The 25,907-nt window shown below is 36.6% G+C and overlaps 1 protein-coding gene across 1 annotated transcript; it reads right to left on the bottom strand.

Moving 5' to 3' along the window:
- Positions 1 to 362: 362 nt before the first annotated feature.
- LOC142553707 (protein transport protein SEC31 homolog B) lies at positions 363 to 13,370 on the bottom strand. Its single transcript, XM_075664156.1, has 22 exons — positions 12,869 to 13,370; positions 12,323 to 12,398; positions 12,097 to 12,219; positions 11,505 to 11,601; positions 11,381 to 11,417; positions 8,781 to 8,886; positions 8,632 to 8,689; positions 8,269 to 8,366; positions 8,012 to 8,131; positions 7,474 to 7,516; positions 6,532 to 6,641; positions 6,301 to 6,428; positions 5,652 to 6,201; positions 5,465 to 5,557; positions 4,444 to 4,629; positions 4,148 to 4,361; positions 3,238 to 3,347; positions 2,970 to 3,155; positions 2,716 to 2,841; positions 2,363 to 2,636; positions 734 to 972; positions 363 to 639 (listed from the first exon to the last, which is right to left on the bottom strand). The coding sequence occupies exons 1-22, from the start codon at positions 13,186 to 13,188 to the stop codon at positions 550 to 552; spliced, it is 3,384 nt and encodes a 1,127-aa protein (XP_075520271.1). The 5' UTR covers positions 13,189 to 13,370; the 3' UTR covers positions 363 to 549.
- Positions 13,371 to 25,907: the final 12,537 nt, after the last annotated feature.

Raw genomic sequence — 25,907 nt, 5'->3', positions numbered from 1 at the left:
TGCTAAAAATATTACTTTTTATTGTAAATATCGATAGTGTTAACCCGTCTCATAGATAAAAATTTGTGAGACCGTCTCACAATAGACCTACTCTAGAATTTTATATTGGTCAACAAGATTTTATTTTTATGATGCGAAAATGCGTTCTTGAAGTACTTCAAAGTATAAAAAATTACGAATATTGTTAACAAATCCAACCATTGGCTAAGTATGATCTAGTGCCAAAATAAATATATAAAAAGAAGGCTGCAATCTAAAAATAAAATTGCACATACATATAGACAGCTGATGTCTAATGTACGTAATGTCATAAACAATGGTCAAAAACTTCCATTGTCCAAAACTATCTTTACTTGCTTCAATTGAAGAATCCCAAATCATTTTATTTTTGTCTAAATAATCCCAGTGAAATCAAAGCAAAAATCTCCTCCGTCTATTGAGAGTCTTAAATTCTGAGAGTACAGATGACAGAAAACATGATTAAACGACTAAAATTCGATGACAACCACAAGCTGAGGAATCGCGGGAGTGGAGATGCTACGATATAACTTATCTCAAGCTCTGTCTTGTTTTGATCATTCTTTTGAGCGTTGCCAACCAGAAATTGCACTCGTCCCAATCACTTGTTGTGAGTTGAACCTATTGTTTCATTGTTGACAATTAGCATGTAGCTCGTAACAATCAGACGTTTAAGAAGAGCACGGCTATGAAAATAATTGAGATTTGTGGATACCTGGATTTGAAGAGCAGTGCTGAAATCGCCTTTGTCCAATGCCTGACAGAGATGCACAAGCTTCTCAGCGGCGTTTTTTGATATATCTCCACTATTGAGCTTTGCAAACAAGGCTCCTAACTTCTTTGAGTTGTCCTCTATTTCCCGTTTCTTGGCCGGATTTGCTCTTGATCCTCCCAACGCTTCAGAAGTCTCGTTAAACAGTCTAGTTAAAGTTGAGATAGCAGCTTTCTGTTGTGCTGTAGCAGGTACAAAAAATAAATTAAATTGCTCTGAATTAAAAAATTTCAGAACCACTGGCCCAGTGAGACTAAGACTAATCAAGATCTCCTGTTAAACGGTATCTTGAAAGGGATTTATACAAGTTGTCATCCAACCACATGCATAGAATATGAAATAAAATGCATTTGTTCAACAGAAGATCTGAAATTCAGGAAAACTATGTACATCCTAATTCTGGCCAAGCAACAGAAGCTATTTTTAGACCAAATCTTCAAAAGAAGTATCAGTCTCTTCCAAAATGGCACAACGAAAATCCCCAGAAACGATTGGCTTACCAAGCTAAGCCACATGGTTAAAAAACATATTATTGTGAAACAATGATTAAGCATAAACAATACAAAAACGAAAACACTCGTAGCTTAAAGAGAAATGTACTCACTTCTCTCTATAAATGAGAAGCTCTTTCACACACTGCTGTAGTTCTTGTTCTCTAATGGTTCGATTTTGTTCTCTTAATCTAATTTTCACTGGATTATTGTCTGAAGCATGAGTAAATTTTCCCATTGTGTATTTATTGCGTATTACTGGTTTTCCCCATTCACAATTAGAAGCAGCTCTTATGACGTTATTTGCTTGGACTGGTTCTGGCATCTGTTCTTCTGGTTTATACCTGATTTTCCTACTATTTTAGCTGGTATTTCCCCACTTACAATGGACTTATATTTTGCCAGATGCAGTTTTGAGAGCGATTTTCTGATGTGTTTTTGCTGTTTCGAGTTTACTGATGATTCCTTGAATTGTGGGCTTCTGTTGTACACGTCTAAGAAGTCTAAATCTCAGACTAAATCGTTCATTCTTTCATCTTTGTCATTGAGAAAACTAAGAACATGTTCGACTTGATTAATTTGATGGATTTCATTAATTTTAAATTACGTGACTTTTTTGAATTGATATTTCAATTCATCCCATATCAAGTTATGATATTTCAATAATAATTGTGCTAAATTTCAAATACACCAAAAAGATGGATGTTAGTTACCTCAAATCTTTCCCCAAATCAAATCCCTCGATCCAAGCGTAACCTAAGTGAAAATTTCAATTTTCTAAACCAAGTGATCCCATATAGCATCTTAAAAGTAGCTTACTAACCAAAATAGTAGTCCATCCACGTGGATTTGTAATCACAATTGAGAAATGAAACTTATATTTACCCCCACTCCCTACAGTGCGAAATGAACAAAGTATTTCAGAGAATGGTAAAATTTATCTTCTACTCCATCTTTTCATCTTTATATTCAGCTTTTTGTCAAAACATGGTTAATAATTATTAATAAAAACCACTGCTTGCCATAGCTCATTGATTAACTGTTCATGCAATCCCTACCATAAAACTGGAGAAAAATTTACCAGGCACATTCGAAGTATCAACTGTCTGCACAGTTGGTGGAGGAGCAGCAGGAGTGACCGGTGGCTGCACTGAAGCAGGCTGAGTAGGACTCAGAGGTTGCATCCCAGGTCTTTGAACCACTGAATTATTCAGAGGGATGAAACCTCTAGATGGTGGAGTTGGGGCCATGACTTGGGGCATATTTTGCCCCGGCACTGGTCCTACTTGAGATATGTTACCAACATATGGAGCAACACCCGGAGGACCGGCTTGATAACTAGGGTTAGCAGCCCCCTGCGTAAAACATGTAAGGCAGCTTATGAGAGAAGGTGAAATTTGAGAAGGGAGAAAAAGTAACAGTGTAACAGCATACTGGATATAACTGGGAACCCAAAGATGATGGCTGCTGATATTGCGTTGCATTCTTTAATAGAGGTGGGTTTGTAGGAACAAATGTCGCGGCTGGCTGAGTATTAACAGGAGGTGGAGGAAAGTTTCCCTGCAAGGTGGTTAACAAAACACACGCACACATGGAATTAAGAATCTCCTTATGCCACAATAGCCTAAACTAGCATTTCAATGCAATTTCAAATGGTAAAAAATCATTAAAAAAAATGACACTGTTACCATCTGAGGTGGAGTTGCTTCAGAAGGAACAAATATGTTTGGACGTGGTATATTAGGCTGAGGCATTGGCTGATATGTGAGAGGAGCACTGTACCCACTCGCAAATGAAATATTAGGTTGCTGCTGATAATTTTCAACATACGGACTGCTCGGGATAGTTGGTTGGATCTGTGATTGTGCTGCATCCTGAGGGAGATAAAAATTAAAAATACATTTAAAAAATTAAATAAAACCAGAAACATTTCAGAGAAGTGAACAGGAAGCACACCTGATAATAAAGTTGAGAGGCATCACCATAACTTGATTGATCAGCACTAAATGCTGTTCCCGTTTGTAATTGTGTGTTCTCATAAGTCACTGTCTTATCGCTTTCTTTTTCTGTAATATCAAATCAAATGATCCAAATTCAAAGATGAGCTTAGCCAAAGAGACTTAAACTTCACTGAGTAAATCATTGCAACAAGTATATTAACAAGACCATGTCCTCCTTGTTGATAGCACCAAATACAAAGAAAAACCTACAAAATAAGTTTTATCTAAATGACAGATATAGTTTAAACAGGAGTCTACAAGTAACTACGAGGTGATAGCAGAAATCAGAGAACCAAAAATATAGTTTCCTGTTCTTTCCGTTTATCAGTAGGAAATTCCATGGTATAACACATCTGCTTCCCGAGATAAATTGCGACTCTCAAAACAACCCCTGGTATGTGGAAAAAAATGTGTCCTTCAGGACGCAGGCATCTAGATGGACTAATAAGTCAAACAGATATACCTTGTAAATTAATTTCTTCCCACTGTACATAGGGATGTCAGATACAGTATATACACTCTTGTTTATTTAACTTTTACAAGAAAAGCTAGATATATATGGCTTTCAGAATTGCTTAATCATAGTTTGCACATACTTCATAATTCCCAAGTAGGGTGACTTCGAAAATTCAATTATGATATACCAGCTCGCACATGATGCTGAATTCCATCCATCTACGTTGCTAACAATGCAGGTTTTCAACAAATTTTAACTGCTCTCTCCTCTCAAACCATCAAACCACCTATGGCATATGGGAAGCATATCCTAAATATCTTCAGCATTTTGTTCACAACCAACCACCAAACTAAACCATGTTGGGCTCAAAAAAGACGTGTGTGGCAAAAGACATGGATTAGAGGCTTACCTGGCTCGGTTGAAAGGGTAATACGATCACGTAAGATCATAAGTTCAGTAGATAGTTCTTCAGTCCCCAGAAGATTCAAGTATTCCATTGCTGTACTTAAAAGCCCCTGACTTGCTAATATTTCAGCATACTTCTCGACTAGCTTACACAATGAAGCACTGAATTGTTTATGTCCAGAGGCCAAAGCAAAGACAATAGTCTTCTCCATTAAATCCTTTAGAATAGAAACATTAGATGTATGTCAATATAACATCTACAAAAACAGCCATATAACAACATCTAATGAATGCACTTACCTGAAGACGGTCTACATAAAGTTTTCCATCGTGCTCTGTTGTCAAATTCTTTGACCACATTTCCACTGCTTTGTCGATATTTCCAGCACATATATAGCAAAGTGTTGCGGCAGATGTATCACCGGCAGCCACGAGTCTTGCAGCAAGAGTGTCACATAATATAGTCCACTCGTCTGTTTGTGCAAACTGGATGGACACAAATCCCAAGCACGCTATTAGATAATCATAAATAGATAACAAATTATTATCAAACATAAAGATATCAAATCATGTGATCCACTCTATTCATGATGTAATAATGATATAAAAGAAAGTGCATCACATTCATCCATCCCTATGACTGGGGACATAATCAAAATTTGGTCTCTCAAATATCAGAAGTCCCCAAGTAATGAGTAAAATTGGAAATTATTGGCAGTAAAAGACAGTTATTTCGACCACTGCGAATAAGTTAAGAGACATGACATTACAAGACAGAATATTTGATCGACTCCACAACCCCTCTTCACATGAATCATTTATACATTGCAAAATCTGGCAGATTGGCACAAGTTTCAAAGGCTCAAAGGCCAGCATGAAGACAAAACCCAAAATCTCTTATCTTTTTTTCGGTCATGACCACTACATCAAAATTTTTCAAAATTATTTTTGAAATAGAAATTTGTGTCATAGCATGAACAGACGTCCATGTTCATAAATACAAACCCAAGATCATCTAACAATATATGCCTGTGTATAGGGATATATTTAGCAACGTCTCTACGTACAGGGTACAAAAATTTACTTTACAACAAGAAATTGACAGTGTGTCTTGTGATTTAAAAGGTAAGATATCAAGAAACATCATATATCGGGTCAATGATGCGTGCACATAGTATACACAATGTGGCAGTAAGTAAAGCTTATCAAATTCGAAGCCTCTGGCTAATTAAAAAATCAAGTATGATCAATCTATATCGGATGTGATTATATTTCAAAGTATTGCATACACCACTTGTTTTTGCCAGGAGAACGCACTTACAGTACAAAAGAGCGCGAGAGTTTCCTTCCATGATTTTAGGGGCCTTGTATTAGCTATGCTCATCAGGTCATTGTTTACCATGGCTGAAACAACCTAAGATACAAAGAGAATAGAAAACCCAATACGACGATCAGCAACAAGTAATTAACTCATCACCTGAACAATCCAAAAAATGATGTTTTACCACCTTCAGGTATGGAGAATGACTATTCTTAAGGAACTGACCCCGTGTGCGCTCCCACAAAGAACCACCACCAACATGAGCAATGACCAAAGCATCTGCTAACCTATTTGCAGAGATGCATTGTGCAACTGCTCCCTTGTAGTCCCCAACAATCAAAGCACGTTGAACAGTATCATCAAATGATGGGTCAAAACTCTCACTTTGTTTGTCCATTTCTTGTTTGGATTCCTTTACTGGTTCTTCAATGATAAATTCTTTCTTATTAGTTGAGGAAGGCGTATCTGTTTTAGGACTAGCAAGATTGTTAAAGAAATCTTCCTCATTTTCAGTCGATGTTAACAAAGAGTCTTTGTTCCCCAAAACTCCTCCTTGATCTGGCATACCATCATCAATGCGAAGAGAATCCACTTGCTCGGAGACATCATTTTGTACAGCATCACTTGCTTCAGAGGGACGACTAAAACCAAGATGAGAAAGTAGCTTCGACCTTGCCGTCCCATCCTCAGTGAACATAACCTTCATAAAGCCCCATATTTCCCGATCCTCCTCAGATCTGAGCAGGAATAATGGAATAAAGGCCAGTTTGAGGCAGCAAGAAGAATCATAATTTCGAAAAATTTAAAGCAACAAATCTGGAACATTAAAAACATACTCAGATTCTTGAGATTTCCTGTCACATAAAAGTTTTAGAGCTGATCTGTCTCCATTTCTTATTGCAGCTTCAAATTCAGAAGATCGACTCACCAAAGCATGTTCTGTAACTAAGTTGGACAAATAAACCTGAAAAGCAGAAATGTTGTTCTATTGTCAGTGAAAATTCCATCATAGCACAATTCCAAACAAGGCCGCTAAAAAACAAAGATTTAAGACTCCCTCAGCATACCTCTGAAGATCGATTTGAAGTTTCCATAGAGTGGAATGAAACAAGCTTGCCTCCAAAACCAAAAGATACTCCAGCCTTACTCTTGTACCACTTTGGAGCCCTCATAGGTGCTGAGCAAAACATGAATGTATAAGAATTCCCAAAACCTTAAACTATGATAACCAAAACAGTAGGAAGAATGACATGGAAACAACAATAAATATCAGAACTAACATTGGAATGCACATGATAGATCAATAAATGCAGAAATATAAGGAAACTAGTATTTTCCGCCAGGACTTTTAAATAGCAAGGACCCAATAATGCAAGAAAACATCGAACCCTCAGCTTGGTCAAGTCGCAGGTGTTGATTGTTACATTTATTTTTACTTTTCTCTCAGATTGTGTAGTCTTAGACGATTTCATTGCCCCTTGAACTAAATGCAGGAAACTCTCAAACAATCCTAAAAATCACAAATAGTCGTCATTATCAGACAAGTGTAACAAGCCTTAAGCGATGAAATCCACGGCACCACAAAAAAATCACTAAATATTGTTCCTTTCATGGACATTCAATTCCATTGCGCAAATTTAAAGAAAAATGTGACAAATGGCAATGTTTATTCTCACTTAATAAAAATTAAACACTTTAGATATCTTCCGTCAAATGTATATCTTCCGTCAAATGGAGGAAAGCAAGGAAACAAGCTGAGGAGGACATTGAATAATTTTACACTGTTCAGTCTGCACATGGAAGTGATGCCACACATAATCCTATCACTGGGACCAACAATTATCTCCTGCCATGAGTCTTGGAACATAAAATGAAAAGAGAAGTATGGTAATGTGATTAATGCATTTCATAGATGCTAAGAGCTTATTCCAGAACAAATATTTAATCCAAGATTTCCACGTAGATCAGTCAGAAAACAAAATCTAGTAACTATTCATGAAGTATGGTACCTGCCACAAAGTCACTCTCTCCAAAACTATATCGACCACAACCCTGCGGGTAAGAAGAAATCAGAATCACTAGCAAAACGAGAGATCCAGAAATGATCAAAGATAATTAAGACCCAACAGAAGAAAAAAAAGAAGTGAAAATTCATGGTTCAAATAACATGGCACAAATTCAATCGTTTGCACATTCAGAGTAAGCTCCCGTGAAAGATCCATTCTATTAACCATTAAGATGCAGTAGTTAAAACTTAAATAACTACAGATATTCCTCTATCCCCGTCTTTATATTGTTATACATTATGGAAACAATCACCGGTTATACGTAATGCTGTTCATAAAGCTATATACATGTCACCTGATATCCACATCTATACTGCTAAATGACTGAATAATAATATATGAATTTGAAAGGTACAACAAAAATTTGGAAGACCAACTAAAGACGCATATTCACTTTCCAGTCGGTCACTTCTTAAAAAAAACATCCTCCATGAAAGGTCAAAAAAGGCACCAAAATAAATTCCATAGAGCATGAAATAACCTCTATATTATAAATGCCAATTTTGCCATCAAATGAAGATGCTGATACGACCCCCGGAATCTTAGGATACCAGTGCACATCAAAATTCCAGTTGGCTCCAGCAGGTAATTCAGCCACAATCTATCAAAACAATCCAAAACCAACGTGGATATGTGATAAAATGCCTCTCAAAGAATGAAGCAAAAAATAACAGAGGGAAATTTTCCATGTATTGAGAAAATTACTCAAAAACTTGAAGCAATAAAAAACAAATTCACCTCTCCAGAAACAGTGTCCCAGCAAATAGTACGATTATCTTTAGCACAGGTAAGCAAATATGAGCTGTCAATGGGGCACCACGACATTGCAATCACACCTGACGGAAATAATAAGTTATAGGTTAAATTACGCCTTAAACAGTCATAATCAATTGCAGATCACATGCATGACGAATGCAAAATCGAAGATATGACCTAAAAGTATAACATGCAAAGTAACAAAGACAAAATCCAAAGGGAAGACAACAATCCATGAAAATCAAATAATGACCCACTCCACCTGAGAAACTCAGAAAATTAGGATAATTACAACACTGAAAAATCTCTTAAATACGAGAAGTGAACCCTAAAGAAAATACATACCTTTTGTATGCCCGACAAACTCTTTAACAGGAGTCATTATATTCCGCATATCCCAAAGCTGATACAAACAGTTGCTATTTACAATGTTAAAATTTTGAGCAGTTTGAGATGGAAACATTCATACCAAGAAGATAAACTAAAAGCATTACCCTAAGAGTCGGTGAACTATCTTCATCTGAAGCAACAATGAGCTGAGTAGCAACATCGGGATTCCACTGCATCACGGAGCACCTTCGTCTAACAGAATCTGAGAAACTGAGAGACAGGCATATATAATCAGAAAGAGGGTGAATAGCGTTATAGCCACAAATTTTCGCTCTTGAAAATTTCCCTCCGAATATTTGTAGCACTAGTAATATAAAAGGAATACAAAACTGCGAACAAACCTTCAATCAATGAATATTATGGCCACAAGAGAGAAAACATTTATAAAGAGAACAATTCCTCACTTGACCCTAGCTCAAGCTACAACTAACAACAACAAAATGCCCACAGCCCAATCCCCGTTATTCATTCTCTTTGTTTCCTCCCCCACCCCCAACGTACCCCTAACACATGCACTCTTATATTTCCCCAATAGATGGACATAAAATAAATTGGGATTAATTTGTTTAGGACTCCGTTATCACAGCCATTCTCAAGGCTATTCAAACTATTCCCACTCGGCCATAGTTGTCAAGGGCGCAAGGCGCACCGAGGCACACAAGGGCTCTGAAGCCTGAGGCGCAAGGCGAGGCGCGCGCCTTACCGAAGCAAGGCGCATGTTTTTAATTTTAAAAAAAAATATTTATCTTAGAATAATATATTAAAATATGAAATAATTAAGTCGCAAATAATTAATAAGTTCATAATAATAAGTAACACGATTAAAATTCTTCAATCATCAAACTGTCGTCACGTTGTTGGCTGTAATTCTGTTGCAGTCTGCACAGCTCTTGTCGCTTATTTAATTTGTTAACTAGGCTCCTAGGGTTTGGGGTTGGGCTAGGCCTTTTACATTTTAAGTTAATATTAAAAAAACAGAGAAGTTGCATTTTCAAAATGCAATTTCTCTATTACAGATTTTTTTTAAAAAAAAAAAAGCAATCTCAAGCGCGCCTTCCAAGTCGAGCCCAGGCGCGCACCTAGGCTCGCCTTTGTAAATTGTTGCGCATGGGGCCCGCGCCTGGTGGCGCCTCTCGCCTCAACAACTATGCACTCAGCCAATGGCTCTCTCTGAATTTGATTCCCAGGTGGTGGTGCTCCTTTGTTGTCACATTCTTATCCTCAGCTGAAACCACAATTCTTAGTGATTTGCTCGGGCATTGATGTTTTAAGGGTTACAGGGTTGGCGATACTGAAAACAAAATTCCTTCTACCAGTCAGCGCCAAATTGTTGACAAGTGACGTCACAAACATCTTTGTATGTTGTTCACTGGCCCCTTATAAACTTCGAACTTGACCAACGGAAAAACTACAACCCCTGACAACCTCAAAGACAGAGCAGAGCAATTTTCCCTCATGCATGATTGTCATCATGATTCAGCCCTTATCCTTCAAATCAGACTGGGTTACACGTTAGTAGCATACTGTGTTTAATCCGACTCCTTATCTTCTTCACTCAGCTCGTCTTCTATATACGTCGTCAATTCCATAGCCTGCATTACTGTCGAAGAACCGTGTATGCAAACCCTCTTGCAGCTGCTCAAAAATACCCCAAACACTGCTCCTCTGGCAAACCTTTCACCTAGGCGACCCAACTCCCCTGGGCCCATCTCTTGCCATAGTGAAGAGAGTTGCTCAACGGCCAACGGGTTTTGAAGGTTCCCAACCACTAAGACAACGATATTGGCGAGTCCTCCAGAAATTTTTGGAATCATCTTTCTGATCCCGTGCAACTAAACCACTGGATTGTGGGCCCATCCATGCATATAAATGCTATTAACTTTATTTTCAATGCATAGCATTGATTTGAATACTGTTCAGCCTTCGAAATCCATCCAGTCGGAGTTATTTATCTCGAAGTTGGTTAAATCCATCCTTAGCAAGGCATCTTTTATCCCATGAAATAAAAAATTTATATCCCCTTCAAACCATTGAACTCATATAGGTTTTCCACCTCGAGTACTCATAGGTTTCCTCGATTCTGCCCACATTCTTCTCACCTGGAGAGCTCTTGGATGGAATCACAAACTCTCCACGGATAAGTTTCCTCAGCGTGGTATAGAGACAGAATGAATCCCAGCTACCACATCCAATTTTTAATTCATTTTTTTAGTTTTACTCAATGATGTGCAACTACTTTTGGGTCATTAATTCCCCTTCTCCTGAACAAAGTACCCTTTTCACAATTTTCGTATTTCATATCTGAATGTGTGGTTTTCAACTCATATCTGGCTGGTCAGATTAATTGTTTAGACCAAAACTTGCACACTTAATCAAATTAAACAGAGAGAAAAAAAGATCGACTAAACCTTCTAAGATGAAGATTATGGCCCCAAGGGACAACCCTCAACAAGAGAGTGATTCTTCATCGGCCTTAGCTCAAGCTAGAACACTCTTAACCAAAAAATGCCCAATACATCCGGACAACTTGGCCATATTTATTTTTTGTGTCCCCCTAAACTCATGGGTAAACTCACCCACACCCTTAACACATATATTTCCGCAATAGATGGGCCTAAAATATATTAGTTAAGCCATAAGAAAGAAATTCGATGGTTGAATATGCAACAACAAAAAACTTCAAATTTGATGGCAAAAGACTTACCTTATAACTGGTTTTTGCTTCTTCAGATCCCACACCACTGCAATACAGAAAATGCCATTATTCTCACACAAAGGGTAAGAAATATTCAATTGCATAAAATCGTATCAAACAACAATATTTTTACCAGTTGTCCCATTAAATGAAGTGGAGGCCAGTATATGCTGGACCTTGCTATTCCAGGACAAAAAAGAGATTTCACCTTGTGTCGCAGATCCACTGCCCTGTGAAACAGTTCAAGAGTCTGAGTTCTGATAGTTGGAAGTCGAGCACGGAAAAAAATAACAAATAGTTGGGAAAATGTAGGGCCATCATAAGCAAATTCCATAAGACAGAGCATCAACTAATTGGTGGGTAAAATAGACCGTTCATAATATGTCAAGAGTCGAACATAAACTCCCTCTCAATTAAATAAAAAGAAGAAGAACGAGTATATAACTAGAGGGATCTAATAAGAAGAAAGAAAAGAAAGGTGCCACTTAGAGATATTAATGGCACAACGAATTGATGGTAACAGATTAGCAGAGTTAATTGCACACAAAATGCTGAAAAATACAGAGTGAAATTCGAAACAGATTCAGATATCATATTACTGGCATTTATGCATTAGAAAATTATTGAACCAAACAAAATGAATTTCTACCTCAATGGTTCTTAAAAAAACTAAATTTGAATTTCATGAAAATTATTCCTAAATTTATTCATTCATCAATCCATACCTTGAGTGGCGGAAAATAACTTGGTTCTGATGGTTTCGACACATCCCATATACAAATTTCACCTTCATCAGCCCCAGAAGCGAGAAGGTTGGGAGAAATAAAATTAAACTCCAAGCCACGAACCTGAGTAGTATATTATATCAAACAACCATCTTTCAATGAAAGCAACGAAATGGAATGGCTAAATTAGTAGAAAAGTTGTAATACAGCAACAGAAGATGCTTACAGGTCCTTTGTGTCTCGAAAGATTCTCAATGAGCGCATTTTCACTTGAAAGAGAACCCTTTCTACTTTTGTCGGGGCTGAAAAATACAGGAAATCAAAAAATGTAAACTTGAAGACTGCAGCAGGATAGAATGATAAACAGAATTACCATATCAAACCGAAATGCTCAAGGTCCAAAATGTCGATGAGAATCAATAGTGATTATTATCTCTATTACTGTATATTACTTGATTCAGAAGACAAGTTTAAACATAACTTGAGAGATGAATAAGCAAGACATAATTTCCAGCTATAAGAATAAATAGGTTGACGATGGAAAACAGACACGAGTCAAGCACTGAATCACACTGCAAAGCAAAACGAATTGAAAGAAGTATTGGACAAATTCCAGCTAAAATGGCATCCGACTTTTGATTGTTGAATTTCAATTACTTCAAAGTTCAGAACTAATGCCGATCACAAAATAATCAAAAGCAGCAGCTGTCAATTGGGGCCTCAAAATGACAATAAAAACAAGTCAAAAGAATCCCGCAAAATAAAAATTTACCAGATCAAGGCCTTAGGATTCCAGAGCCCAATGTTCCCATCAACGAGGCCACCAGCAATGATTCCAAAAGAATACTCCTCCGCATTCGCCGGGCCCTTCGCCCATGAAATCCGATTAAACCGCTCCGAGCTCGGGGCGGAACCCGCCAAGATCAGCTGCCTATCGTCGGACACAAAATCAAGCTCGAATATATCGAGATTAGCGGAGGAGCTAAACTGCAGATCCACTGCCCCCGCCATCGTCCCCGCTGCCATGTACCTACCATCAGGGGCGAACGCCGCCGATGCGGATCTGTTCACACCCTTTATACACAACGCCATCACCAAAACCTACAAATCTATCAATTAACAAATGTCTATAGACAAAATTGAAGAATTTATCGCGTAGATCTCGAAATTGGGGGGCGAGAATTGCGATCGGATCGACGTTTCGTTGAATTTAGTACTGATTTTTGGTGTCTGTGTGTGACAGAGAGCCTTATTTAGAGGGTAACCGAGAAAAATGTGGTGAAGTGAGGGTTTTAATTTTGGGATTTGGGCGAGTATGACGTTCGATGGAAGGACTAAAATGCCCCTCTAGCGATTTTAGAAGGTTTGGATGCCAGACGATCTTTAAAATTATAACGATTTTAAAATATTTCGTGATAATTGAACTAATTAAAGTTAATTATTTTAAATATTATTATATTTTTCAAATGCTATATATATAAATATATAATAAACTCTTAAATCTTATAAATTATTTTAGGACTTATAAATTATGAGGTCTTATTTTTCAAATAAGTTGTTAAATATTTGGATTAACTTATTTTAAACAAATTAAATGTATTTAGTGTGTTCTGTATCATAAGATCTATGTTTAATAAGATCTATGTGAAACAAGTTAAATACATTAATTTGCATTCTTCTATAGTGTTGACAGGTCTTATTTATATTCCCGATCAATTTCTTTTCTTCTTTTAGATTTTTTTCCTTTATAATAGCCTCTCTAATGGTCATATTTGATCTTTGTTGAATAAATGAATAATGAATAGTTGTTGAATAGAAATGGGAGTGGGAGTTGTCCCTACATTGAGAAAATAGCCAAATGATGTATTCCTTATAAACTCCAAGTTTGAATAGGGGTTTGGGCTCCAAGGGGTACCAGAAGTTTTTAGAAGGTGGAAGACGCTAATATGCTGCGTCTCGGTGACACACGCTCGCTCGTCTCGTCTCGGGTCGGTGCGGTGCGGTGCGGTCTTTGACAAGTATTAATCTTTTTGGATCAAATTTATTTGGAGAATAAATTTTTCAGTCGCAAATTGATGTGCTTGGGCAGAGGTATGCGCGCAGGGGCGCTACATCCCGCGCGGATGCGCGCCTGGCGCGCGGCCACGCAGCTTCTCGCGCGGGCGCGCGTGCCCTACTGTGCGCAGCGCACTTGAGACAGTGCATTGCGCGCGGCCGCGCGTGTTGTCGCGCGGCTGCGCGCGCTACGCTGTTTCAGAAAAGCATGAGCGTCCCTTGGTTTCGAAGCATCTGTTCTTGGCTTCTTTTGCATCAAACAATGTGTTCACTGGCTAGAATTGTGGCCCGTCAATGCATCCGATCTGGAAAGACGTAACTCTTCAACACATCCGGTTATCATCTATAAATAATTCCTCCCATCATTTTCGAAAATTGCTGGAAAAATCACTACACTTGTTCTTGCAATTTTCTGCTGATTATCATACCTTCCTGCTGCATATTTTCGTTTTCCATTTGAAAGCTCTTGCATATATATTGTTCGCTGCTATCAGGACTTTGTAGTGCTGCAAAGTTTTGACTTGAAGTCGTTGTATCTTGGGGACGATTGCCTGCAACGTATAGTACTTTGATACGAGCAATTTGGTCTTGCGGAGAAAGGATCCTCCTTGCCTCGACTTGATCTTATTGTTGCTGCGGTTGGTTCGAGATTCAAGTTGCTGCTTTTGTTCGTGAATCAAGACATCCAACATATCCAGGGTAATATCCAACTAAAAATCGCAAGACGAAGTTTTTATTATCATTGTTATTCTGGATATGTCGACTACATCATTCACTCCCGTTGCGGCTGCTACAGCACATGGCGAAAAGCCACCCAAGTTTTTTGGTGCTGACTTCAAACGTTGGCAACAGAAAATGCTCTTCTACCTTACCACACTAAGCCTGTCTCGTTTCCTCAAGGAGGAACCCCCTGTCATTGCTGCAGATGACACAGACTCACAACGAAGATCTGCGCTAGACGCTTGGAATCACAGTGACTTCCTCTGCAGAAACTACATACTCAATGGCCTAGATGACACACTTTACAGTGTCTATTGTTCTGTCACCACTGCCAATGAACTTTGGGACTCCTTGGAGAATAAATACAAAACTGAGGACACAGGCATAAAGAAGTTCGTGGTTGGCAAATTCCTAAACTTCAAAATGGTGGACGCCAAATGTGTAATAAGCCATGTACAAGAAATTCAAATTATTATTCATGACTTATTGGAAGAGGGGATGGATATCAATGAACCATTTCAAGTGGCAGCTATTATTGAGAAATTGTCACCAATGTAGAAAGACTTCAAGAACTACCTTAAGCACAAGCGCAAGGAGTTGAAACTTGAAGATCTAATTGTGAGGCTTCGCATTGAGGAAGATAGCCGATCTTCTGAAGCCAGAACACACAAGAGAACAATGCAGGCCGAGTCCGAGGTAAATTTGACAGAATCTAGCACTAGTCACAAGAGAAAGCGCCCTACGAATGAGAAGAAACAAGGGCAGGCCAAGAAGTTCAAAGGAACTTGCTACAACTGTGGCAAACCGAATCATATGCCCAAGGACTGTCGTCTTCCAAGGAAAGACAACAGAAATCAGAAACTAAAGCAAGCCAACGTCATCGAGAAAAGGCATGTACCCATAGACCTATCAGGACTTGATCTATCCGCAGTTGTCTTTGAAACCAACTTGGTGGATAATCCAAGGGAATGGTAGGTAGACACCGGGTCCACTAGCCATATATGTGCTGAAAGGGAAATGTTCTCATCCTACACTACTGTAAGTGATAGGAAATTGTTTATGGGAAATTCTACGATGTCTGAGGTCGTAGGAATTGGCAAAGTGGTATTGAAGATGACTTCCGGAAAAGAGATGACATTGTTGAATGTGCTGCATGTGCCAGACATTCGAAAGAATTTAGTTTCTGGATTCTTGTTAAGTAAGGCTGTCTTTAAACTTGTGTTTAAATCGGACAAGTTTGTCCTAACCAAAAGTGGTGTATTTGTTGGAAAAGGGTACCAAGATAATGGTCTCTTCAAAATGAATGTAATGAATGTTTACCGCCGAGAGGCGAAGAATAAAGTGAATGATTCTGTTTACTTGTTTGAAAGTTCTAATTTATGGCATGAAAGATTAGGACATGTTAACTTCAACACATTACAAAGAATTGCGAATTTAAATGTAATACCTGCATTTAAAAGAAATCCACAAGATAAATGTGAGATTTGTGTTGAAGCAAAGATGGCCAAAGCTCCATTCCATTCTGTGACAAGAAGTACTAATCCACTTGATTTAATTCACACTGACGTATGTGATTTAAAGTTTGTGCAAACTCGAGGTGGGAATAAGTACTTCATAACATTTATTGATGATTGCACAAGGTTCCGTTACGTCTATTTATTGAAAAGTAAAGATGAAGCTATAGAAGCCTTCAAAAATTATAAGAATGAGGTTGAGAATCAATTGAGTACAAAAATCAAAATGATTCGAAGTGATAGAGGTGGAGAGTATGTCGCTCCATTTGAAGAATTTTGCACTAACAATGGCATTATTCATCAAACTACGGCACCATACTCACCTCAATCAAATGGAGTTGCAGAACGTAAAAATCGTACTCTCAAGGAGATGATGAACGCGTTGTTGATAAATTCTGGCTTACCTCAAAACTTGTGGGGGGAAGCAATACTATCTGCAAACCACATTCTTAATAAAATACCACACAAAGAGAAAGATGAAACTCCATATGAGTTATGGAAGGGTCGCAAACCATCTTATAAATACCTAAAAGTGTGGGGGTGTTTGGCTAAAGTAGAGATACCAAAGCCAAAACAAGTTAAAATTGGACCCAAAACTGTTGACTGCATTTTTATTGGATATGCCTATAATAGTAGTGCATATAGGTTTTTGGTGCATAAGTCAACGATTCCTGATATTAATGAAAGAACGATTATGGAATCAAGGAATGCAATATTCTTTGAAAACAACTTTCCTTGTAAAGAAAGAAAAGAAGGTTCCATTAAACGGTCTTATGAATCTACTATTGATTCTAAAGAAGTCAATGAAGAACCAAGACGTGGAAAGAGAGCAAGAATTGAAAAGTCATTTGGTCCTGACTTTATGACTTATATGTTAGATGTTGAACCAAGAACTATTCAAGAAGCTCTATCCAATCCTGAAGCTCCTTTCTGGAAAGAAGCTATAAATGATGAAATAGAATCCATCATGCATAATCATACGTGGGAGTTGACTGATCTCCCTCCGGGTTGTAAGCCTTTAGGATGCAAGTGGATCCTTAAAAGGAAATACAAAGAAGATGGATCTATAGACAAATATAAAGCCTGTTTGGTGGCTAAAGGGTTCAAACAAAAAGAAGGATATGACTTCTTTGACATATACTCTCCAGTCACTAGGATTACATCCATTCGTGTTCTCATAGCTATTGTTGCATTGCATAACCTAGAGATTCACCAAATGGATGTAAAGACAGCCTTCTTGAATGGAGAACTGGAAGAGGAAATATACATGGAACAACCCGAGGGGTTTATCTTTCCGGGACAAGAAAAAAGGTGTGTAAACTTGTCAAGTCACTATACGGACTCAAACAAGCACCTAAGCAATAGCATGAAAAATTTGACACTACAATGAAGTCAAATGGTTTCAAAATCAACGAATGTGATAAATGCGTTTATATTAAAGGTAGTGCAAATGTTTATGTCATTGTATGTCTTTATGTAGACGACATGTTGATTATGGGAAGTAATCATGAGTTGATTATAAATGCCAAGAATATGTTGAAAAGGTCTTTTGATATGAAAGACTTGGGGTTGTGTGATATCATATTAGGGATTAAAATCTCTAGAATACCTGAAGGAATAGTTTTATCACAAACTCACTATGTTGAAAAGGTGCTTCAAAGATTCAGTACCTTAAACAGTCAGTCCTGCTAGAACTCCTATAGACTTAGGTGTTCACTTAGCAAAGAATCGAGGAGATCCTATCTCACAACTTGAATATGCAAGGATAATTGGTAGTCTAATGTTCTTGACTAACTGTACTCGACCGGATCTTGCATATTCAGTGAACAAGTAATCCAAGTAAGGAACATTGGAAAGCCTTAACAAGAGTGCTTGGATATCTAAAATATACATTGAACTATGGTTTAATATATACAAAATATCCTGCAGTATTGGAAGGTTATTGTGATGCCAATTGGATATCTGACACAAAAGACTCCAAATCCACTAGCGGATATGTATTCACAATAGGTGGAGGAGCGGTGTCATGGAAATCGTCTAAGCAAACTTGTATAGCTCGATCCACTATGGAATCTGAGTTCATAGCATTAGATAAAGCTGGGGAAGAAGCCGAATGGCTAAGAAACTTCCTAGAAGATATTCCTTGTTGAAATAAGCCAGTGCCTTCCATTAACATTCATTGTGATAGTCAATCGGCGATAGGAAGAGCACAAAGCAGTATGTACAATGGTAAGTCTCGTCACATTCGACGGAGACATAATACCATAGACAATTGATCTCGAATGGGGTTATTTCTGTTGAATATGTGAAATCAAAGGAAAACCTGGCAGATCCGTTTACTAAAGATATAAATAGAGATCAAATGTACAAACTATTGAGAGGAATGGGCTTAAAACCCACAAAATAAAATATTTATAGGGGTAACCCAACCTTGTGAAGTGGAGATCCCATGACCTTGGTTCAATGGGACAACTAAGTTATAAATATTAGTTTGAGTACTTGGAATAAATAAAGGCTCATTCCTACAAAATCCAAGTAGAAAAGACCTGCAACATGTGGTGAGGTTAAGTTTTCTTTTAATGATTCCTATACCTATGAGGTAGAGTATGACAGGATACTCTAGATAGGAGATCACCTATATAAGTGAGAAGTAATGGCCGCTTCAATGAAAAACACTTATGAATCTAAGATATGGTTCAGGGCCGAAACGGACACAACATGAGAACAAAAATATGTTAGAGTTATTATTGTGTAAATACTATTGACTTGGTTTACATAAAAGGTTAGTATATTACTAAGGAAGGTTCAAAGTCAAAAACTACCTATCCCAATGCAACAATAATTCACAAGAGCTTTCTGTGGGGGATTGTTGGATAAATGAATAATGAAGAGTTGTTGAATAGAAAAGGGAGTGGGAGTTGTCCCACATTGAGAAAATAGCCAAATGATGTCTCCCTTATAAACTCCAAGTTTGAATAGGGGTTTGGGCCCCAAGGGGTACCAGAAGTTTTTAGAAGGGGGAAGACGCTAATAGGCTGCGTCTCGGTGAAACACGCGCTCGCGCGCTCGTCTCGTCTCGGGTCGGGTCGGTGCGGTGCGGTCTTTGACAAGTATTAATCTTTTTGGATCAAATTTATTTGGAGAATAAATTTTTCAGTCGCAAATTGATGTGTTTGGGCAGAGGTATGCGCGCAAGGGCGCCACATCCGGCGCGGATGCGCGCCTGTCGCTGGAATTCGAGCATCGGCCAGAACAGGGCGCGCGGCCGCGCAGCTTCTCGCGCAGACGGTGCATTGCGCGCGGCCGAGCGTGTTGTCGCACGGCTGCGCGCGCTGCGCTATTTCAGAAAAGCATGCGCGTCCCTTGGTTTCGAAGCATCTGTTCTTGGCTTCTTTTGCATCAAACAATGTGTTCGTTGGCTAGAATTGTGGCCCTTCAATGCATCCGATCTGGAAAGACGTAACTCTTCAACACATCCGGTTATCATCTATAAATAATTCCTCCCATCATTTTCGAAAATTGCTGGAAAAATCACTACACTTGTTCTTACAATTTTCTGCTGATTATCATACCATCTTGCTGCATATTTTCGTTTGCCATTTGAAAGCTCTTGCATATATATTGTTCGCTGCTATCAGGACTTTGTAGTGCTGCAAAGTTTTGACTTGAAGTCGTTGTATCTTGGGGACGATTGCCTTCAATGTATAGCACTTTGATACGGGCAATTTCGTCTTGCGGAGAAAGGATCCTCCTTGCCTCGACTTGATCTTATTGTTGCTGCGGTTGGTTCGAGATTCAAGTTGCTGCTTTTGTTCGTGAATCAAGACATCCAACATATCCAGGGTAATATCCAACTAACAATCTTTTCGAGATTTCGTACCATTGTCAGAAAAGCTTGATTTATTTTTCCTTGACTATAGATGCTTTGTCTTTCAAACTCAGTGGTTATATTGGCAAATTGATTAATCGGTTCTGACTTGTTTTTACTTGTCGCTTGAAACTGATAAGGGTCGAAGACTGATGTTCGATTTATCGGTTCTTTGTTTACATAAAAAAATTAATATCCTATCAAACACCACAAAATTGTATACTAAAATTAGAGGTGATCAAGGTACGGTTTGAATGGATTTTTCACTAAATTTAAACGGAATTTTCATGTACAAGTTCGGTTCATGGATTTTGTAAGTTGTGGTTTTTTAATTAAAACTTAATGCATAGTTTCAGTCGGTTTTCTGCGATTATGCAGTTTTTTTAAAAATAAGAAATAAACACTTGGAAACCAATTAGAAGTACCGAATTTAATTTTCAGACATAAAACTAAGAAATATGAGTGAATAGTAAATATGATACTTAATTATTTTATTAAAAAGATAACTACATGACAAATTTGTTAAAGTGTCAATGAATGTCTAAGAAAATATAGTAAAACACTGTGGTTCTAAACTTAGCAAATGAATTATTAATTAGAAAAACATATTATTTTATTTATATATATCAATCAATCATTGAAAATATTGAGACTATAATATGTTTCACTAAAGTTGATTGCCATAGATTTTGAATGAGTATAAAAAAGATAAAGAAGATGTCATAGATAGTATTACAATTTAATCAATAGTATTTAGCAGCTAAATTCAAATTTATACTCACATTTTATTTGTATATATATATATAACATCGAATAAATGAGATTTATTTTTGCGTCGATATAGTTAAGATCCTAAATAAGTTTTGCAAGAGATGTGAAACTATGAGAATTTAAAAGTATGGAGTAGGGATGACAATTTTCCTCATAGGTTTTTGGTCCTGCGGAGAAAACTGAAATGGGAATGGGGATCTCTATTTTTTCAGGTTCCGGTACGAAGATTTTTTAAAATCGCCGAAATAGACCCGCTCAGAAAATAATATTAATAATAAAATTAATAATATTATTATTAACAATATAATAATGTTATTATTTTTTAAAATAATATTATTATTGATATTAATATTAATATTATCACTAATAATAAGTTTTGGTTCGAGAAATCTTCGAAACCGCCCCCGTCTTGCCCCATTTGTATTTTTTGAAATGGGGATGAGGGCGGAGATAGGGATTTGATCCTCGCTCGAAAAGCGGAGATCGGGATGAGTATGGGGGTAGGGTCAGAATTTGGGGATGGGGATTGCGCCCCCGCCCCCGCCCAAGTGAGCAAATCAAAATGAATACTGCAACTCAAGTCGTTCAATGACTATCGGTTAAAGTATGATTGCATTATATCATATCAACTCCCAAATGACAGAAAATGTCATAAACCATCTATGGTCCAAAAGCAAAGAAATATTAAATAATCATTTCATGTCATGTACGTTGACTGAAAGCGACAAGGTCATTCTATAATGTAATAGTATAAATGATCATTGAAAAACATTTCCGATCGTTGGAGCTTTTCAACTATAAATATGCATATTTTAGATTGAAGTTATAGAGAGTTGAATCATGATTATAAGCTCACATCTTTCGGGTCTGCATTCATTCAAGATTTTTTAGCACACTTAAGAGACCATGCTCCAAGCTGCTCACTTAGCATATGCATATTATAACATATCATATCTTTCAAAGAAGGGATGGCGTAGAAGTATTTATCTCTGAACATCCATAAAAATTTGTTTCACTTATTTCAAGCATTTTAAATTATTGTATATCTTTTATATAATTGTTACTTCTTAACTGTTGTTTTCTTTGTATATATAGTTTATTATTAATCAAATCGAACTGTTATTATCAGCTTAAAATGGTTAGCACAACTCGGTTTAAAGAAAACATTTTAAATGAGTTTGTTCACTTCCCTCTAAACATTAATATGATCCCAACATGTTTTCTTTGTAATTTAGATTATTTTTAAAATTAGTAACTTAGATTTATGTTAAATATCAAATGAGTATGGTGTGTATCATTATTAATAAAACTATAAATTTATAAAATTATGTGGTGCGTTCAGTAGAAATTTCTCCTACAAATTGCCACCAAACCACTGTATGTGATGTAGTTGATAATTATTTTTTTTTTATATTGTGGTTTGTTTTAAAAATTGGATGTAACGGTGCGGTTCGGTTTGATTTGAGTCGAGTTATATTAGATTTGAGTATTTTTTTATTTGGTACCGGATGTGTCATATGCAAGAAAAAATATTTGATTATGACTCGCTAAGATCGGGTACCCGATGAACCTATTTTTAAAACATAATATTCTAATACCACAATATATAAGAAATAAATTATAAATATAGATATCTTTAAAATTGTATAATTATCGCTCTAGTACCCCATTTTATCGTATATTCTCGGTTTAGTCTCTCATTTTTCAAGAGTCTCGTGTCAGTCTTTCATTTTAACCAATTTTTATCAATCCAGTATTCATGTTAACTTCATAGTTAAACATAACGGAAAATAAATACATAACCAAATGATAATTTCAATATAGTCCTTCATTTTATAACATTTTTTCGGTTTAGTCCCTCGTTTTTTCAAGTGTCTCGAGTTAGTCCTTAATTTCATATAATAATTTAATGACTTGCATGACATCTACTCCTCGTGCCCAAGCCTGTGAAGCCCGAGTCAAACACTTGGCACTATTCGAGTGAGATAATGTACTAACACAATGGGTCAAAATACCCCATCTCTCTCCTAAATCGAAGGATATATTTCCTCATAAATCCTAGATCAAACAAATATGGTCTTAAAACCTTTGTTAATAATTCTGGTCCCTCAATCTTCGTTACATACCGACTCAATTTTTTTTTGTTTTCCAACTCTTGAAAATTACATTCGTATGTGTCTTTTATTCACAGTCGTACTTATTTTGTAGCTAATTTGATATATTAAATTATTATGTGTATATGGGGTTTTATTTAGTAAAAAAAAACTAAGGCTAATTTTTACCTTATTGGGTTTCTGTTTGAATTGGGACTTGAGTACAATGTCGGATTAACAATTGGAAAACATGCATTTAAAAAAAATATATGAGCATATTAGTATTACAATGATCTTAGTTAGATGTCACTATACCAAAAACATGTTAGAGTAGATGTCATGCAAGTCAACTGCTGGTTGTAGTTTTTATTGACCATTTGTAATAAAAAAAATCTTTATTTTAATATATTTTACACTTATTTACTATGAAATTTATTTTATCTGTATATTCCATGCAAGTTGCATAGATAAAAACCTTGAATATATTATAGTACAAGAGATATGAAGTCGTAAATATGAGGGTGGTAATGAAACACATATTTAGTAGTTATATATTCTAAATGTTGTTCCTAGTTTATTCAGCAACCCAAAATAAGGATAAGGGTAACTCGAGCTCAAGACTAGCATATGTGATATTGTATACCGTGTTTAAGTGGTAAGGGAGTGGAAATGCATACAAATCGATGCTTATATGACGAGTTCACTGAACTATTATTTGTTGTACGTTTTCAGTGGTTATCATTATTGAGTGGATAAGTTTATGGTTATAGTTGTACACAATTAATCTTTATGATCCAGGAGAACACTAAGTCTGGCTAAATTTGAATATAAATTTAGATGTTGATTTCGAATCATCCACATTTGATTAAAATTTTGACAAATCAAATTTTTTACATTCTAATATTTTGTATATTCTTGTGAATAAATTAACCAGTATTTTGTAAATCCATACTAAAACTTGGATAAAATATAAATAATATTATATTTTAATTTCAAAATAATTTTTTTTATTATTTTATATTTTTCATCACATTGTTACAAATTTTTTTATCAGATTAATATATAATTTTTTTAATGAAAATTTTAGTTGTTAACATGTAAAGGTACAAAGTATTGTCTTTGAGCTTTTTAAGGTAATTAAAATTTTATTATTTAAGAGAAAAAAAATATTGTATGGGTAATTTTGTGTCTGATAATAAATAATTTGACAAAGTGCAGTGTTATTAACATTTTTGGAAATATAAATAATGTCACGCCCGGGAACGGGGGTTGGTTGACACCGGCGTTGCTCTCAAATTTACATTTGAAAACAACAAGCCTCAGAAGTACAAAATTCAGAAACCAGTCTTTTTTATTCATAATACGAAATAATTCATTATCTGATACAAACTCGAATCACTAATATTTTACAGCGGAAATGTAAAACATACATAACATTGCTTCTACAGATGCAACGGAAAAACATAATTTAAAACTGAGAATAACAGTCTTCTTCTTCTTCATCATCCCCAAAACTGATTCTGCTCCTTTTCTTCTAACCTTTCTTCATCGATCTTATCTGAGATGTTTTGGTGGGTGAGTGATATGGTTGTCACTCAGTAAGCAGGGGCGGGAATAACTCCCAATTTCGAAATCGTTTTCAACAGAAACAGTAATACAATAATATACAGAAACTCTTTATTTCAGAACAGAAATCAGTATTCAGAAATCAGTAATCGAAAATCATTATTCGGTATTCAGTAATCAGAATTTAACAAGTAAGCACTGAGCACGTTCGTGAATTTCATGGCTAAACTGATATCAGTCCCCTATATGTTCTCTCCTATAAGGGGTGAGCCCAGTAATCAGTAATCAGTAATATTCAGAATATATATTCCTACCATTAGTTCACTAAGTTTCAGTGCTTCAAAATCAGATATCAGAAATCAAGAATATACTTTGCTTTAAAACAGAAATCATCAAACGGGTTTCAAGATATTTATACATAAGCCCACTTACTGTAATTTGCTGGAGAGTTTCGGTTGAAGTCTGGAAATAGGCTTGCTCTCGCTACTGGTTTCTACTGCCCTGAAAATAAGCACTCTCTTATCTCAAATATTTCAAGTGATAACTCAAGATTTGTGTAACACCAATTCAGAGGTTTGAGGGTGTTATATATAGGCAAAATTCTGACTGTTAGCTTCCCAATTAATGGCCATAATCTGCCATTAACAATCTTTATTCCGTGTTAAATGCTTCAGTTACAAGTCATGGGCTGAATTAGTAACTGTCTGCTGGAATTTCGTGCTGCTGCTGCTGGATTCTAATCTGCTGGAAAAATACCAGCTTCTGAAATAATAGCTTCTGCTGAAAATTTTGCATTGCTGCTAGAATGCTGGAAATTCGGGTTCTCACATCCCTCCCTCCTTATGAGAAGTTTCGTCCTCGAAACTTGGCTATACATGATCTTCAAAGAGATAAGGGTATTGTGCTCGCATCTTTTCTTCCAACTCCCAAGTAGCTTCTCTTTCGGTATGGTTGGACCATTGTACTTTGACATATGGAATAGTTCGTCGCCTCAGTACTTGGTCTTTGAAATCCACAATTCGAATCGTAATTTCTTCATACTTAAGCCCTTCATTTAGATTGCTCTCAACCAGAAGTGGTCCAGCTTCCAGAATGTGACTTGGATCAGACATATATATCCTCAGCTGCGAGACGTGGAATACATTGTGAATTCTTGACATGTCGGATGGAAGTGCTAATCTATAAGCAAGTGTTCCCACTTTCTCAAGGATTTCAAATAGGTTT

The sequence above is a fragment of the Primulina tabacum genome, chromosome 8 (genome assembly GCF_025594145.1).
Source record: "Primulina tabacum isolate GXHZ01 chromosome 8, ASM2559414v2, whole genome shotgun sequence".
In the NCBI taxonomy this organism is placed as follows: domain Eukaryota; kingdom Viridiplantae; phylum Streptophyta; class Magnoliopsida; order Lamiales; family Gesneriaceae; genus Primulina; species Primulina tabacum.
Note: the sequence above shows the minus strand (reverse complement) of the source record. Positions and strands in the feature narration are given on the sequence as shown.

Coding starts and splice junctions, on each gene's coding strand:
- LOC142553707 (XM_075664156.1), bottom strand. CDS start 13,188: ATGGCGTTGTGTATAAAGGGTGTGAACAGATCCGCATCGGCGGCGTTC. Junction 12,220..12,322: donor TTTCGAGACACAAAGGACCT/GTAAGCATCTTC, acceptor TATACTACTCAG/GTTCGTGGCTTGGAGTTTAA. Junction 8,887..11,380: donor AAGCAAAAACCAGTTATAAG/GTAAGTCTTTTG, acceptor CCTGTCTCTCAG/TTTCTCAGATTCTGTTAGAC.